The 17,094-nt window shown below is 30.5% G+C and overlaps 3 protein-coding genes and 1 pseudogene across 6 annotated transcripts; 2 read left to right on the top strand and 2 right to left on the bottom strand.

Annotated features, from left to right (window-relative positions):
* Positions 1-93: 93 nt before the first annotated feature.
* LOC117233460 lies at positions 94-1,490 on the top strand (annotated as a pseudogene).
* A 409-nt stretch (positions 1,491-1,899) lies between these two features.
* Positions 1,900-4,008, bottom strand: LOC117233461 (ataxin-3-like). Of its 4 annotated transcripts, none has more exons than XM_033493789.1 (6): positions 3,692-4,008; positions 3,453-3,617; positions 3,142-3,278; positions 2,775-2,929; positions 2,578-2,709; positions 1,900-2,465 (listed from the first exon to the last, which is right to left on the bottom strand). In XM_033493789.1, exons 1-6 carry the CDS (start codon positions 3,713-3,715, stop codon positions 2,044-2,046), a joined length of 1,035 nt encoding a protein of 344 aa, XP_033349680.1. In that variant the 5' UTR covers positions 3,716-4,008; the 3' UTR covers positions 1,900-2,043. The 4 variants fall into 4 exon arrangements, with proteins under 4 accessions (XP_033349680.1, XP_033349682.1, XP_033349681.1 ...); XM_033493791.1 differs by having other exon boundaries at positions 2,590-2,709; XM_033493790.1 differs by having other exon boundaries at positions 3,453-3,627; positions 3,692-3,909.
* Positions 4,009-4,264: 256 nt separating this feature from the next.
* On the top strand, positions 4,265-11,196 carry LOC117233344 (SRSF protein kinase 3-like). The gene is given in 7 exon segments (XM_033493544.1): positions 4,265-4,971; positions 5,317-5,530; positions 5,611-5,926; positions 6,084-6,659; positions 6,732-6,907; positions 6,909-7,027; positions 7,108-11,196. Coding segments are annotated over 7 exon segments (1,914 nt in total). The 5' UTR covers positions 4,265-4,750; the 3' UTR covers positions 7,400-11,196.
* A 1,363-nt stretch (positions 11,197-12,559) lies between these two features.
* Positions 12,560-16,443, bottom strand: LOC117233343 (sodium/hydrogen exchanger 8). The gene is made up of 5 exons (XM_033493543.1): positions 14,918-16,443; positions 14,653-14,822; positions 14,206-14,577; positions 13,807-14,138; positions 12,560-13,357 (listed from the first exon to the last, which is right to left on the bottom strand). The coding sequence occupies exons 1-5, from the start codon at positions 16,203-16,205 to the stop codon at positions 13,333-13,335; spliced, it is 2,187 nt and encodes a 728-aa protein (XP_033349434.1). The 5' UTR covers positions 16,206-16,443; the 3' UTR covers positions 12,560-13,332.
* Between the last annotated feature and the right edge of the window lie 651 nt (positions 16,444-17,094).

Genomic DNA, 17,094 nt, shown 5'->3' with positions numbered 1-17,094 from the left:
TCATCAAACAGTGAAGAATCGATCGATCAAAGAAGAATGAATAGAAAACGGCCCGGAACACTAAGTACATCTTCAGAAGAGGAAAGTTCAGGAGTTCCTGCAAATATCGAGATCTCTCACCAAACAGGAATATTATTGTGATCAAAAACGAATTTAATGCCTAAACTACATATCTTTGACGAACAAAATGCAGGAGTAAAAGGAAATCTGAACCCAGAATCAACACCTTTAGACGCCTTTCAAATGATATTTTCGGAAGAATTAGTCGCTCAAATTACCGAGCAGGCAAACAATTATTTCAAATGCGTACAACAGTGTACAGCATATAAAAAGAATTCCCTTTTGACGAATTGGAAGGATGTTTCAGTCCCTGAAATGTACGTATTTTTATGCATTTCAATGCTAATGCCGCGTTCGTAGAAGCTGTCTTTGAGAGAATATCGGTCTACGGACGAACTGTTGAAAGGCAATATTTTCTGCAAAATAATGGCACGAGATCGATACGTGGTATTATTACAAATATTGCACTTTAACGATAATAATGCAGCAAGTGACGATTCTTTAGCAAAAATACGACCAGTAATCGATAAATTAAAGATTTCCTTTTCGCGGTCATTTGCACCTTACGAAAATCTATGCGTCGACGAAAGTCTATTGCTGTACAAGGGCAGATGTTATTTTAAACAGTTTATACCATCCAAGAGAAGTAGGTTCGGCATTAAATTATTTCTCCTTAGTGACTGTAAAACTAATTATGTATTGGACTTCATAAGTTATACTGGACAAAAAACAAACATTAGTGGAAGTAACACAGCCATTGGAATTTCTGGAGATGTGATGATGCTGCTTCAGCCATATCTTGAAAAGGGCCATACACTAATTGCGGATAATTGGTACACGAGTCCACATTTATATACCTTATTACATGAAAACAAAACCAACGCATTTGGAACCATTCGTAAAAATAGGAGAGATATGCCCCACATGGAAGAAAAGTTGAAGAGAGGAGAAATGTGCTACAGATCGACTGGCATTTTATTGGCAATGAAATGGCATGATAAAAAGGAGGTTTGGATGTTGTCTTCTGCACATGCAGCTGCATTGATTGAATCTGAGAAAAGAGATTATCGTACAGAATTATATAAGAAGAAACCATCATGTATTGCCAACTATAATTCCAACATGGGTGCTGTAGATAGAGTTGATATGATTTTGAATACACTTAATTCCCTATGGGAAACTATAAAGTGGTACAAAAAATTATTTTTCCACTTGTTGGATTTAGCTATATATAATACATACATTTTATATCAAAAATCTACTGCTTCGAAACAAAAATTTAGTGAATTTCATTTAGCGTTGATAAGAGATTTTACGAAAATATTTCCAACGTAGAAGCATGGTAAGAGGAGGAAAGAGAAAGTCTGAGGATTTACCATTTCCTTTAATTGATAGGCATTTTCCATCAAAATGCCCTAATCATGCGGGCACAGCACAATTATCAAGAAGAAAATGTCTTGTTTGTGTGAAAAATAAGAGAAGGAGCGACACGCAATACGAATGCAGAAAATGCGATGTCGGATTATGTATCGATAATTGTTTTGCAATTTTTCACACACAACTGAATTATTAACTTATGCTTATAATAAATAATTAATACTAAAAAATAACGCTCTTGAATCATTTAATCTCGTGCAAAAGAATTACTATAACTTATTACGATTTACGCTTTGAATAGTCAATCAACAGAGTTCAGTCTAGCGAAAAAGTACTCCGTCCACAGCGATCGTCAGTGCTGGCTGCGCGCTGTCCGTACGGACCGCATAGGCCGCAAGTATTCAGCACTCTAAGGGTTAAATAACATTAAGCATTGGTAAAATAAACCAGTAATGCAGTCAATTAAAACTTATAACATGTACAGATTTTTTATTTATATATTTATTTTTGAAATACTTATCCATACTACACAAAGTAACTAGTTATTTATAATTTACAAATAAAATTTATTTTAATATAATATTAAAAATATTCTTGCACATATTATTAAATATTCAATTTCTGTGAAGTTTCTCCATTTGACGTTCTTGAGTATGTACCAAAGTGATTTAATTGATGCCAGTGTAAATCTTCAGATTCTGGCGTTGAAGGAGCAGTAGCACACTCTAAACTTAATTGAAGAGCCCTCCTTAAATCATCGTCCTCATCTGTGTCATCAGTCCCACATGCTTTTTTATTGTAATCATGAAAATCCAAACTTAATTTAAGATATTTATCTACATCGTTTCTTTTATTCTCTTCAAAACTTAATTGAAGTGCTCTTTGTAATTCTGTATTTTCATCATCATCTTCATCACTTTTCTCAATCTTTATGGGAATTATCTTTTCTTGTAACTTGCTTGTCGGTACCTTTTCTTTACTAGTTAATGTTCTGGTAAACGTATTTGATATCACATTATTACTTACAGCTGTAAAACGAAAAATGCTCAATGTAGTAGAAGAAAATATGCTATTGTGAAATAATACAATTTCTTCTAGAATGAACAGTATTTAGAAATTCATTATTTTTTCCTTTGATACCTAGATAATAACCTTTTGGTTTTGTTCTTAATGATGTTTGTCCTTTTGACATAGGTTCTATTGGATTTTTCATAAGAATATCATCTGCAGTACATTGTGGAAGTGCACCAATAACAATAAAAATAGAATAACCTATAAAAATATGTAATTACCTATATATAATTTTGTTCTTTACTATATTTCATTAAGATGTTTACCTTCTTGTAACAACTGGGCTAAATACATTGAAAGATAAGTATCCGATATAAGTTCTGGCCCACTTAGGACTGAATTTAAATTAAACCATTGTCTTCCGATTTTTCTTATAGTGAACCAATGACCTTTGTAGTTACAAATATATGCTTTCATTTCTCTAAAAATAATAGGCCTCTTTTAAATTTATACATAAATAATAGAATTTAACTGTAAGTTTTGATATATAATAATTCATGCATATATGTATATATAATATATAAATATAAATTACATATTAATTTCTCCATTTATAGTGATACAAAATAATTATACTTAATAAATATCTTTAAACTATCTTTTAAATGAATTAGAAACAATTAAGTAACATACAAAGGGTCATTCTGTGCCATTATAGCTGCTGATTCCGTACTATTATATGGAATTAACTCCAATCCCCAAACTTTTAACGCACTACTGATTACTTGAACTGAGAAGTATCCACTGTCATCCATATTTCCTGATGGTTGCTAAGCAAAATAATTAATGCCCTTTACCACATATGATATTATTAGTACATATTAATATTTCAAATAAAATAAATTGTCGAATATCATAGAATGTTTAAAAAGTTATAATTTGTTATTATATTATGCAATACATGGCAATAAAAGATGCAAAATATCTACAATGCACAGATTCACCTCTAGAAAAAGTTTATAATCTTCGCTGTCAACACCAGATTCTGCCATTCTTATCCTCTCCTCTTCATCCATTTGATGACCTAAACTAGCAAGATCTACAGCATTGTAATATGGTCCTTGTAGAAGTGCGTTTAAACAATGTTGTGCGCATAAAAATCCCTCTTGCTGTAATAAACTTTGCCGTTAAAACGATTTACATTGGAGAAAGTCATTAGATGCTCGTGTATATTATTATTTACCTTCTCATGAAATATGGTGTCCATTTTATTAACACTTCTTTAACGTAGTGCGTGGGACATATAAATACTATGTAATAACCAAATCATACGTCGAAAAATCTAATAAGATTCTACGATCAAACGTCACCCACAAAAATATTTTTTGGTTATAACCAGAAATGTGTCATATACAGTTGGCGGTACTTTTGGATATTATGATTCACGTATATAGTATTGCCATCTTGTAACAGATTCTATAGTTGTACAATTATAACTAAATGTTTCTCATTTAAAATTCGTTATTCATGCGTACTATTAATAGTTATCTAATTTTTTTATATAGAAAGTATTTATATAGATCAACATAGAAATTATTTTATACATAAATGATTTCTTATATAAGATCTTAATCTGAGCATAATGAAAAAATACAGAAGAATTTTATACAAAATATAAGAGATTAATTTAGATATATTTCGTATAATGTGCTTCCATTGATTATATATGTGTTAATTATAATTGGTATGTTATCGTTATATAATATGATACTAGCTGATACTAAACATTATTTTTGATTGGCTGCGATGTGATTAATACATTATTCATCGAAACGTGTTTCAAGTTTCACCAAAGGAAACCTTAAGCTAAGTACAGAGTACTCTATGAATTTCATCAAAGGATAGAATAGAGACTTTAGTATAACCGAAGCATCAGAAACTATAAAATAATTATTTAAAGGCTTTAGATCGAATTGGAAGCTCGATTCCTACCACGGGATAGAAAAGTATACTGAATTATTGAGTAACAAGCATTAACGAAGAGAGAAGTAGGAGATTGTGAGTGGGCGGGGGCGGCCATACTCAAACAACCGCCGAACGAAGTGCGCGGCACAGCGCAGAAATGAGACGATAATAAACCGCATCATAATCATATCGTTCGTAAACCCGGGGTGGGTGACGGTAACGGGTGTAAGTGCCTCCATTGAAACGAAAAATTACGGAAGGAAGCGAAGACGGAAGTGTGAGAAGTGTTAAAGAAAGAGACGAAAGCGGCCCGACGAATCGAGGTGCAGAGAACGGTATGAGTGCAAAGACAGACGTGAACAGGCGAGTCCTAGCAATACAGGCCAAAAAAAAAAGGCACAAGCCAAGTAAGCGAAAAGGAAAGGGTAACGCTCAAGATGAATCAGAAACATCAGGAGCTCAATGCTCTAAAGCTTCGGCTACTCAACAAGGACAAGGATCGGGTTTCTATCAGGATGCTTCTGCACAGAGACCATATTCCAGTGACAATGGAAACAGGTATCTGAGTTTCTTTAATATGTCATTTTATTCTATTATGTTGATACTATTCTGTCATTTTGTTATTTATGTAAATGTCGTTGATATGATATGAAAGTTCCATCAAACTTTCTATCAAAATCTTTTTTACACAGCGACATGGATAAATTTTATCATTCGATAACTCTTGCGAAAAATAATAAATATTTGAATAAATGTATTTCGTTGTGTTCCGTTTTATTATGGAATAATTTAATTTAGAAACTTTTATCTGTTGAAAGCCCCATGAAAATTTTTGAAAGCAGTCTGTAGTCTTTTATTTTTTGATTCGACTTGCTCCCTACCTTTCCTAACTGGAACTTACAGATTGGGACCATGTCATAGCTCAAGTAACGAAACAATGGAGGATGGTGATGAAGTATACAGTAGTGAGGATGAAGAACAAGAGGACAGTAGTGACTATTGTAAAGGAGGATATCATCCTGTTAAAATAGGAGATTTATTCTTAAATCGTTATCATGTAACTCGTAAACTTGGTTGGGGTCATTTTTCAACAGTCTGGCTTTGTTGGGATTTACAGGTATATATCTGATTTATGATAAAAGGCATTTTTTTGTTCGGTAAAATTATAAGTGGAATGTTCTAAAATGTGTTCTTCAGGATAAACGATTTGTGGCACTTAAAGTCGTCAAATCTGCATCTCATTTTACTGAAACTGCATTGGATGAAATTAAATTATTAAAAGATGTGCGTGATATAGATCCCAGTGATCCTAAACGCAATAAAACCGTCCAGTTACTCAATGACTTCAAGATCAGTGGCATTAATGGTTTGCATGTTTGCATGGTATTTGAAGTGCTTGGGCATAATCTTCTAAAATTGATCATGAAATCCAACTATAGAGGAATTCCAAGAAACAATGTTAAACGTATCATCAGACAAGTTCTTGAAGGTCTTGATTATCTACATAATAAATGTAAGATTTTTTTAATGAAAACCGTGTTTAGTATTTAATATTACTATAGTGGATACAATTTGTGTCAATAGGTTATTCTAACATGATTTAAATTTGACATATTTAACATTATTATCATAGGAATTAATTACTAGCATAAAATACTTTTCTTTTTTAGGTAAAATTATTCATACAGACATCAAACCCGAAAATGTCCTTGTTTGTGTTGATGAAGCTTATATAAGAAAATTGGCTTGTGAAGCTACAGAATTACATTCACTTGGAATGAAGTTGCCAGTATCTTTAATCTCAAGTGCACCAAAGGAATTCCAAGAACCTACTCCTAATTCTAAAATGTCAAAAAATAAAAGGAAAAAACTTAAGAAGAAAGCGAAACGTCAAAATGAATTATTAAAGAAACAAATGGAACAAATAGAAGAACTTGAAGAACAAGATAAACTCGCAAATAGTACAAGAGCAAATGGAGAATTAGAAACAAATAGTCCAGATCAAGACATAAATACAGAAAGTATAGAAGATAATACTGAAAGCAAAGGTTCACCTGATATCTTAGAACCATCAGCACCTTCATTACACATAAATGGTGTAGATAGTTTAACAGCTGAAGAGAAAGCAGAAAATCAATTACCTCAACAACCTGAAAAAATGGAAAATGCAAACTCATGTGACATAGAGAAGAATTGTGGTGAAGAAGTACATTCACCTGATCATGAAGATACAGAGTGTAGTGAAGGTAAAATTTACAGTACTATATTATATAACTTATAAATAATTACAATAACTTTACATTTATTATTTTTTATAGGTTGCAATTTACATCCACCTGAAAGTAAACAATTGAAAAGAGCATCTGTAGCTCCTTTAGATCCTGCCCTAGTAGAATGTGATGTTGAAGTAAAAATAGCAGATCTTGGTAATGCATGTTGGGTCTACAGAAAATTTACAGATGATATTCAAACTCGTCAATATAGATCATTAGAAAGTGTTATTAGGCTCTGGATATGATACATCTGCAGATATATGGTCCACTGCCTGTATGGCATTTGAACTAGCGACTGGTGATTATCTCTTTGAACCACATAGTGGTAATTATTATTGCAGGTAAAGCATCATTTTTTTTGTAATTGTTTAAAATTATTTATTAGTATCATTATAAAGTACATTTTGCTTCTTTATTACAGAGACGAAGATCATTTAGCACATATTATTGAATTGCTTGGAGAAATACCAAGACATATTGCTCTTTCTGGCAAAAACTCAAAAATGTACTTCAATAAGAAAGGTGAACTGAAGCGGATTACTGGACTAAAACCTTGGGGACTGTACGAGGTGCTTACAGAAAAGTACGATTGGTCGCCAACAGAAGCGCGCGAGTTTGAAGATTTCCTAACTCCGATGCTAACGTTTGACCCGAGTATGCGAACTACAGCAGCAGAGTGCCTGAAGCATCCGTGGCTGAAAATCAAAAAGTGATCATTTTTTTTATCGTTTTATCTTTAAATTCTTCAACACAACTACACGTCTACCATCCTGATGTAATTATACATATGTCGGGAGTGTGACAAGAGGCAACGACCGACAATGGTCAGGTTCTTTCGCATTATACATATAGCTTTATTTTTGCGTGACGAGTGCATCACCACTGAAGAAAAAAGGACAGTATAAAATTATTTAATATTTAATATTATAATATTATTATAATATACATACATAATGTAATAATGTTATAATATTTAATATTACAGAATGCAAAATTATTAAAAATATATTTTATAAATTATAATTTAGAAATGGTTTTTACCTTTTTTAGCTATTGGTAATTTTGATTATCATTTACGTCCACGTGATTATGACTAATTTCATACAGCAAAGGAGATATTTAATATTGGGACAATTGGAAAAGAAAGAACTTGCTACATTCCACCAAATTCCAATATTTGCTACAGTTGAGTATGCTTCTAATTGTAACACTCTCGACGATGGCTGCCTACTTGTGTATTTATAAATTTGTTAAATCATGTTTTTCATTTAGTATAATGCTACCTTAAATTAAAATTTCATAGTACTTTATTATTTTACATGGTCATCGTTATATTATCCTTTACACTACTTGTCACTTAATTTATAAAATATCCCAAGAGTCATGGGACCTACTCATAATGTACTTTAAGAAAGGGCAAGCCCATTGTTGTATTATAACGAATATTGAAATTTTCATTAAAATATTTCTTTTTCATTAAATTGATTATTCGAAATTTACTAATAGCAGGTTTTTTCTCTGTGATCTCTCCTTGTGCTTAATTAGTGTGTGTTTAGAAAAAAATATAATAATCATTACTATCATTGTCTCTATACTGATTAAAAAGATACTCATAGCACATACCGGAACGTGTGTTTAAGGAACTGAATCTTTGTACAAATTCAATGAATGCAGAAATACATATATTGTTAGTATAATTAAGAGTTGGTCGCCAGATTCTTGGTAAAACAACAGATATGTTTCGGAATAAGACAGTGCATACTTTATTGAACTACAGAAAATAAACCAGACGAAAGGATTCGAGCTTGTAGTAATATATAGTAATCTTACAATAATTATAAATTTTAACTATCACATAAATAATAAACTTATAGGTATCAAAAAATGAATTTGTAATGGAATTATTGCAAATGCATATACACTGTCGGATTTCGAACAATAACCGAGGCATTCAACATTTGTGGTATATATTTTCGTTCACTTTTATTTATTATACATTTCTTTATACTGCTGAGAAGCGTGTATCATATACATATTGTACAATTATGAAAAAGGGAGACTAGTTTCTACATCATGACTGAAATTTCGGTAAACATAAAATAACCATGGTAAAGGAGATACGATGTTAAGTTCTGCGCGACCTTCTTTACTTCGAGCTATTGACTGATTATTAAGCTCTCTGCCGATAAATTGTCTTCTATTTTATAATGAAGATAGCGAAACAGTACGATCATTGAACTAGTGAACATTCAACATCACAAATATATTTGTGTTGTTGAATTCTGTTTATGCTTCCAAACGAATGTTCTGTTTCGCTGTGTCTGCCAATTTAAAATCATTTCATCATCAAAAAACTGAGTAGTTAAAAAGCATTTTGAATGAAACTGGTAGAGATGCATGTGAAAAGGACAGTTATTATTAACTACGTTTCATTAGTTGAGAATATATTTATTCCGGGTAAAAGAGAAAAATAATTACTTAAAGTAAGCTATTTAAATATAGTTACGTTTATTTTTGTTAAGAGTTTGTAAATCGATGAGTCTTAAAAAGAGACTACTCTAGTAGTTTAATCCATAATTCATTTTAACATTTAATATTCGTACTTTCGAAAAATGAAAGGAAAGATATGGGATTGTTGATGTTGACTTTTACAATATTTAATAGAGATACATGATTCAGGTCGTAAGAATATTTGTTTTATTTTATTTTATTTCTATGCATATCCTTAACGAAAATGCCTCTTCTACCTGTACTGTGATCAAGTTTTTCAAATTCAAGTTTTTCATTTCACATTATCGTACTTGCTTAACTATCCCCGTGTAATCATGTGATCCCACCGTAATTATGATCTTGGGACTGATGATGGCAATCGTGTTGAATTTGTACAGTACGCAACCGAAGTTATCGTAGTTATATACACCGATATTATTTTATGAAACGCGGCCAGTGAAATCCGGAAACAGTGCAGTAAATAACAAGGACACAAGGAATTGCATGGAAGAATGTCTTTTCCAAAGTACATCTCGAATTTTTGCACGGCCGTCCTTCTAGCTGATGACTGGTAACCGATCATTGTGTGTTTCTATGTTGTTAATGATAATTCTCATTTTGATGAAGAACAATATATAATACGATGTATGTTACCAAGCGAGGAGGATCTTCAAAAACGAATGATAATTTGCAATTGTGCAACAATCATGTTGTATGATAAGCGAATGATTGGTTTTTTTAGTAACGGTTCAACGGATTTCAACGACATGCGATTTCACCGCGTAGCCGCACATTACGATTATACATACCGAAATATACATATAAATATATAAATATATATATATATATATACATATATACATAGAATAAATCTAATGACAATTTATGTAGGTGTGATTCGCTGCTTGGCGCTAGGATAGTTAGGATGAAATTAACAACATACATTAACAGCAAAAAATGTGTATAGCTTGATGTACGAGAGACCGCCCGCCCCCCTCGTTTCCCTCTAAGGTTTGAAGAAGTAATGTATTCGTACATATATTAAAACTTGAAAGCTCGTTGCGCATCATTTTTTTTCTTATAATATATTATATAATTCCATAATAGAAGAACCACTTCTGCGAGTACAGAACAAGAAAGATCAATGAAGAGTTAAGCAAAGCCAAAGAGGCTTGTTTATACAGGGACCCAAATTTGGAACTTTTACAGATTTATGTTCCAGTCAGTAGATCTAATCATGCGCCATGTAAAGATATGACTGAATGATTAAAATTTACGCGCATTAATTATACATAGTGAGCTAAGTTCGATATAGGAAATCTAATTTTGTTCTTAAAATTCGACTGAACTGGGTCTTCAAGAATTCTCACTATTACATGTTTCTTTCACTCTGCTATCGTTGGGATAAGATTCTTCGATCATAAAAAAGCAAGAAAATAGTAAATGAATTATAAAAACTATTAACGCACTGAGGAGGAACAAACAATATCAGTATCAAGGAAACGTATGTAAATGGAACATACAATGTGATTTTTTGTAATATTGCAACGTTAAAAAACGTGGATCGGCAGATAAAATTGTGGACTCGGAATGGAAATCTGATGTTTGATAAAATGAATCTTACATGAACACCAAGTTATATTATGTAAATTGTGGCGTGTGTAACACACACGTATCTATGAGATATTGTATATATTGAAATGGAATTGGGGATTTTACACATTTTTAGACCGAAGCGTCTGCATTAAAAAAAAAAAGTTTATAAGTTTAGGGAAGTGCTTGAAAATCTACTCCAATGGATTATGCACACTGTATAACGACCACTTAGTCAGATTATAATCCCTTGGAACATTTTCTGTAATAAATGGATACAATCGGGTATGATATTGTTTTACGAATTGATATATCGTCATAATGATAGCGTTGTAGGATTATTTAACTCTGCATGCTTAGTCGATTGCTCGATGTTGTACATACACACATGTACTGTACTGAGCATTAATAAGGATATAACTATTGAAGCTCATAGAACTATAGAAGCTCATGATATATGAAGATCCTTTTTAGAACTTTATTGGGTGATAATCCAATGCGTGAATAATATTTGAACAGAGAATATGTATAATTAAACTGACTGGAGCATTAGCAGAAAAGGAGGCAAGTGTGTTCTACCATGCTTTCAGACAATACTTCATTAATCAAAAGGATAATAATATTTATCCTTGTATTAACGTTGGCTGAATAGAATTTAAATTGCCGTAATATCAAATAAAAAATAAATAACATAAAAACAAATGATGTGCTCTTTATAAAAAGAAATGGTGCAAATTTTGCTCATTTTATCAACTTCGATCGTTCTAAAAATATCTTACATAGAATTTAAATTTCATGCAACGTTCATCACTGTATTTCCTATACTCGATGTGTTTTTGCACTAATAGAGGAAAGAAATGTATCATAAAATCAAAACTACTGTTTTCTATGCCTATATACATACATATATACATTTACCTTCATACCATTATATCTTCATGATCAAAAGGAAATATCGTAAAAGATCAATTATAAGAAGGGTATTAGGAAATTGCAGCAAATCGTTTTTAAAGACAAATATGCCTTATGCTCCAGTCAATCAATGTACAACCAGATGAGGCATGAAAAGTGTAGACATAATAAAGTAGAGATAATGATTCGAACAAATAAACGGATTTGATGTTTAGACGCTGTCTCCGTTATGTGCCCTGCCGCAGAAAAATAAGATAACAGACCCATGTACCCACCTTCCGAGATCGGTATATGATATTAAAAATAAATTCACATTAAAATAAAATTTACTGTATTTTTTTCTTTTATCTCCATATGGCCTTTGAAATCACTAAAAAACTTTTTTCAGAATCAATGGTTTGTTATACAAACTATATATTTCGAATTATTAATATCCTTATACATTAAGTGAGATTTTAATTGTGAAAGTTATAGATTACAATTGAAAATATTTATTCCTAAATTGAGAAAATATAACTATTCGATCTAACTATATTAAAATAATCGAATTTATTAGATAAATAAAATATTACAATATAAAAAATCAAGATATGCATCCACATATTGTGATTTATAATTAGTACGATATAAAAGAAATATGAAAGTAAAATACTTTCGTAAATTGTTATTATTAAAAAATTAAAAATTGTTTTCCTGTTTTGGATATGAAATATAAGTAGTACAATCTAAAATTTATTTCGGAAACGGATCATATTATTAATTAATATTACATATAATAAAAACATATATTAAGATACAAGAAAATATATATCTTTTATATCATACAAATTAAAATATAATACTTCACACATATATATTGTATGTACAAAATGTAATCATTTTATACACTGATACTTTAATAACATAATAGGGTATTTATAAATAGTATGATCAATAGTAAGCGACCTTGTGTAAATTTAGGATTATATGCTATTATAACACTAACTGTTACAGATTTTATTGAAAAAATGGAATGTATAAATACCCTATGGTAATATATCTTTATGTATCATATATATATATACACAGATAAAAAATATGTTATTTTATATAATTCACAAAGAACTAGTTACTTAAAAAAATTTTAATCGTCAAACTGATATTCGCACTAAATAATTAAAATTTCTATGTCTTAGATTAATCTATATTTTTATGAAATTATACTTATACTTCCTAATAAGTATATTTTTAGTGCCATATGAATTTTATAATTCATACAAATATTTATTTTGCACGATATGCAGTATAACTATTTTATAATGTATATAATCTGTATTGTGCAGAAATTTAAATATTTTTAAAAATATCACATTTCTCATTATTACATTATATTATTTAATCATCGTTAATTAAATCAACGTGAATTAAATACTTTTTCTCGTCCATTACTTATAATATTACATAGTGATTTAAAAATTATAACTTGTAAGTTTTTAAAGATGATCAACTGTATCATTGTTAATATAATGTAGGAATTTGTTATTTTTATACTTTCTCCAATATTAATGTAATATCAATTTCTACAATATGAGTTTGCAGGTATTTTTAACTGATGAAACAACTCATAAATTTATATATAATTTACTTGATACTAAATTTACTTGATCATTAATTAATCAGACCAATCCTCGTCCTCTCTGTAAATTAATAGCAATTAATGTTTCAAAATTTTAAGTGATACCCCAACTCACCCCTCACCAACAATAAGCTTTGACAGCAAAGCAATGTTTAGATGCCATATGATCTTCATTACTAAATTTTCATAACTATATAACAATCGTAAACTGTTCATTGAGCTAATAAATAATTTTTTTATTGATATACTTTCTTCTGAAATAATACCTTATTGTCGTAGAGAATATTATTTCGTTGCAATATAAATCAGAAAAAAGTGAGTTACGACCTTGGATTTTAAAATATTGTAGAAGAAAAAATTAAAACTATGCTCAGAATCACAGAAAATTTGTTCGTTAAATTGTAGTGGATGTCATTATTAAGGAAAGTTCATATACATTTACAATATAAGCAGAGCAATGACAGCACATTTAGCACATCACACAAAATAAATTAAATACTTAATATAGACCCATGACTTGGACGTCTTTTGCTTTGCTTTCCATGTATTTGATTCTGATTTTCCACGGACAAATTTATATTTAATTGTGCTGTTGATGCAGTTGTTACTTCATCATCTGACTCCATTGGACTAATTCGAATGGCTTGATACCATTGATTTGTTAAATCTGTCATTTGAGATTTACAATCTTTCAGTTCTTGCTGTGTAAACCTCCTTGTGAAAAAGGGGATAAAGAATTTTAGATCCCATCTTGCAAAACCACGAATACGGGACTGAAGAAAAGATACTTCAATCTCTTCTTCTGTAAGTTCTGATAAATGTTCAGAATCTATTGTTTGTCCCTAAAATAAAAACATACACAAAATATAAATATCTTTTTTATATAAATATTTTTATATATAAACATACCCATTCTCTAGTTTTACTTAATGAAATTTCTTTATCTTTTCTTTTCCTTCTACTATTACTCTTTTGCTTCTTTTCTGCTCTCAAAAATTTCAGTAATGGCATAGTAGAACCACCAAATATTAATGTTGTAAACAATACAATAATTAAAGTAGTGGTTATAATCACATGTCGTGTTTCATCACTAAAATCCAAATGCAATGATAAAGCATAAGAAATAGCACCACGTAAACCACTAAACCACATTATGAACATCATTTTTCTAGTAATCTGATGTTCCCGGAAACGATTTACAAGAAAAGCTAAAGGGAAGATATTTGCAGCTCTTCCAATCAGACATAGAACTATAGACCATATAACCAATGCTGGTTCAACCTACAATTGATAATCAGTATTAATATAAAATATATTATGAAAATTAAATATAAATCTTATATCATATTACTTTACCCTATGTCTGAAACTAAACAAAGCTAATCCCAGATATGCAAATACACAAGTTTCAGCAATAAACGCTAAAGTTCTCATAGTTTGTTGCATTGTAATTTGAGTAACAGTTGATAAATTGAAATGTGTATAATGTGACATTACAATCCCATTAAATAAAATTGCCATAATACCTGAAACAATTGATTATATTAAACTATTAAATTATTTACTTATCTTAATTTATTTATTTCATTTTTATATTAAATTTAAAAATTCATGTTCATACCAGACAGTTGTATGCCTTCTGCCAAAACATAAGGTGCATAAGTAAATACCAACATAATTCCAAATTCAAGAGAAGGATTTTTTCTGAGATCCACATGTTTAAGTAATAAAGCACTTATGAGAGCAAAAACAACTCCAATGCCAGCAGAGGCAAAAAACATAAGACAAAATCTATTTAAGCCAAGTATAATGGCTTCACTGGTAGTTGTTGCATTATTGGACTCCAACACAGATGTAGTTAATACAATTGAAATGGCATCATTTAATATAGACTCACCGAAAACTAACATATTTAATACTGGATCTACCTCTAAAGCATGAAATATAGCTACAGTAGCAACAGGATCTACTGCTGATATCAATGATCCAAATGCAAAACTTTCGACAAAACTAAGTTTATATGCTACCTGTGCTAATCCTAACAAATAAATTCCAGCTCCAATAACAAATGCAGATATTGCTGTTCCAAATATAGCAAAAACTAAAATACTACCAATATTTTGAAAGAAATTTCCTTTGTGCAAATTATATCCTGATTCAAATATAATTGGTGGAAGAAGTACGAGAAAAAATGCAGTTGGAGAAAAGGCTTCTTCTTTTCTCCAATTAGCTATATTTTGATTTGACATGAGATTTATAATCATACCAATAGCTCCCCCCAAGAAAACAATTACCACCGACTCTGGTAGGTATTGAAAATTTGTTTGTAACATAAGATGTATAAGTAAAATACCTAAAGCTAAAACACAGAGGACAAAAAATATGGACATAGAACTATTATGTTCTTCTTCTGCGGATCCCTTATCGGGTAATACTGGTTCTGCTGGCACAACTGTTGTTGTACTTGTGTTTGTTACATTACTAATATCTGGACTTTGTGATGAAATTGTGAAATCTGACATATTGTTCCCATTTTTATCATTAATAATAGTTGTAGATATTATATTAACTTTTTCTGTTGTTTGATTAATATCATGATCTGGTCGAACTGAGGTTGTAAGTACATTTTGAGATGTATTTACTGTATTTGAAGTAGTAGCATTCAATTTTAAATTATTGCTATCAGAGTTTTCTGATGTATGCGATTCTACTGATACATCAGTACTTATCTTTGTTGGCGTGAAATGTTTTAATACGATATTTGTACTGTCCAATGTGATATTTTCGTGCTTGAGGTTAGAAACCTCTTGCGCATTTGACACTACGGCCCACACATTAAAACCAAAAAATATAATATAAATTATAAAACTTTTATATAAGAGTTTATTACTAATTGAATAAAACTTCATTTTTAAAATATTTTCGTCACTTAGATGTACATTTCTCTGGTTATGTTTAACATTGCAATGACAGCTGATTCAGATTATTTCAATATCTCGTTATGTGCTTACGTCATATATTGAACACGTGTTTCAACTTCAATCATAGACATATACAGATATACTACGCATTTCCGTAAGACGTAATGTAACACGGTCGGTAAGAGGCAGAGAAGATAACCCAGCAATGAGAGAGCAATATTGTGACTATTCCTTTCTCTCTTTAATGGATATTTTGATGGAGGAAGAAAAGGGAAAAAATAGAGGAAGAGCTTATGTCGTAGACGGTGTACGGTGGGTCGCTCCTTTATTGTTCTCCCCACTTTTTGCACAATGCGAAAGAGAGCGCGATACTTCCCGGCGATTTCGGTACTATCTGTGCCCTTCAATGTGGTCTTCAGATCGCATATAAGAATGCGTAGTCTATCTGTCTAAGTCTATGGTTTTGACAGGGAAATTTATACAGACTCATAAAACGTAAATTAACAAAAAATGTTTCATATAAACTATAAGTTATTTTTTAATACTGCTTCAGATAAATTAATAAAGAACGCAGTAAAATTAAAAAAAATTAACTCTTTCAGGAACGAATGCTTTTTGTCATTCTTAATCAGTGCATTAACGAGTGTATTTTTAATCAATTGTCAGTAATAGAAACACTTCTTATCTGATTTTTTGTAAACAGGACATAATGCATTTTTTCGAAAATAAACACATTTATCGTTTAATTAATTAACAGTTTGTCAAAATACATGGTTAAGCATAGGAAATTATAGTTTATGCAGTTATAGTTAAGCATAGGAAACATAAAGTATGTGAAAGGATTAATTATATCACTAACACTTCTGTGTAAAGATTA

The sequence above is a fragment of the Bombus vosnesenskii genome, unplaced genomic scaffold, assembly GCF_011952255.1.
Source record: "Bombus vosnesenskii isolate JDL3184/JDL3185 unplaced genomic scaffold, Bvos_JDL3184-5_v1.1 scf7180000013295, whole genome shotgun sequence".
NCBI lineage: Eukaryota > Metazoa > Arthropoda > Insecta > Hymenoptera > Apidae > Bombus > Bombus vosnesenskii.
This window is presented reverse-complemented; position numbering and strand designations above follow the sequence as displayed.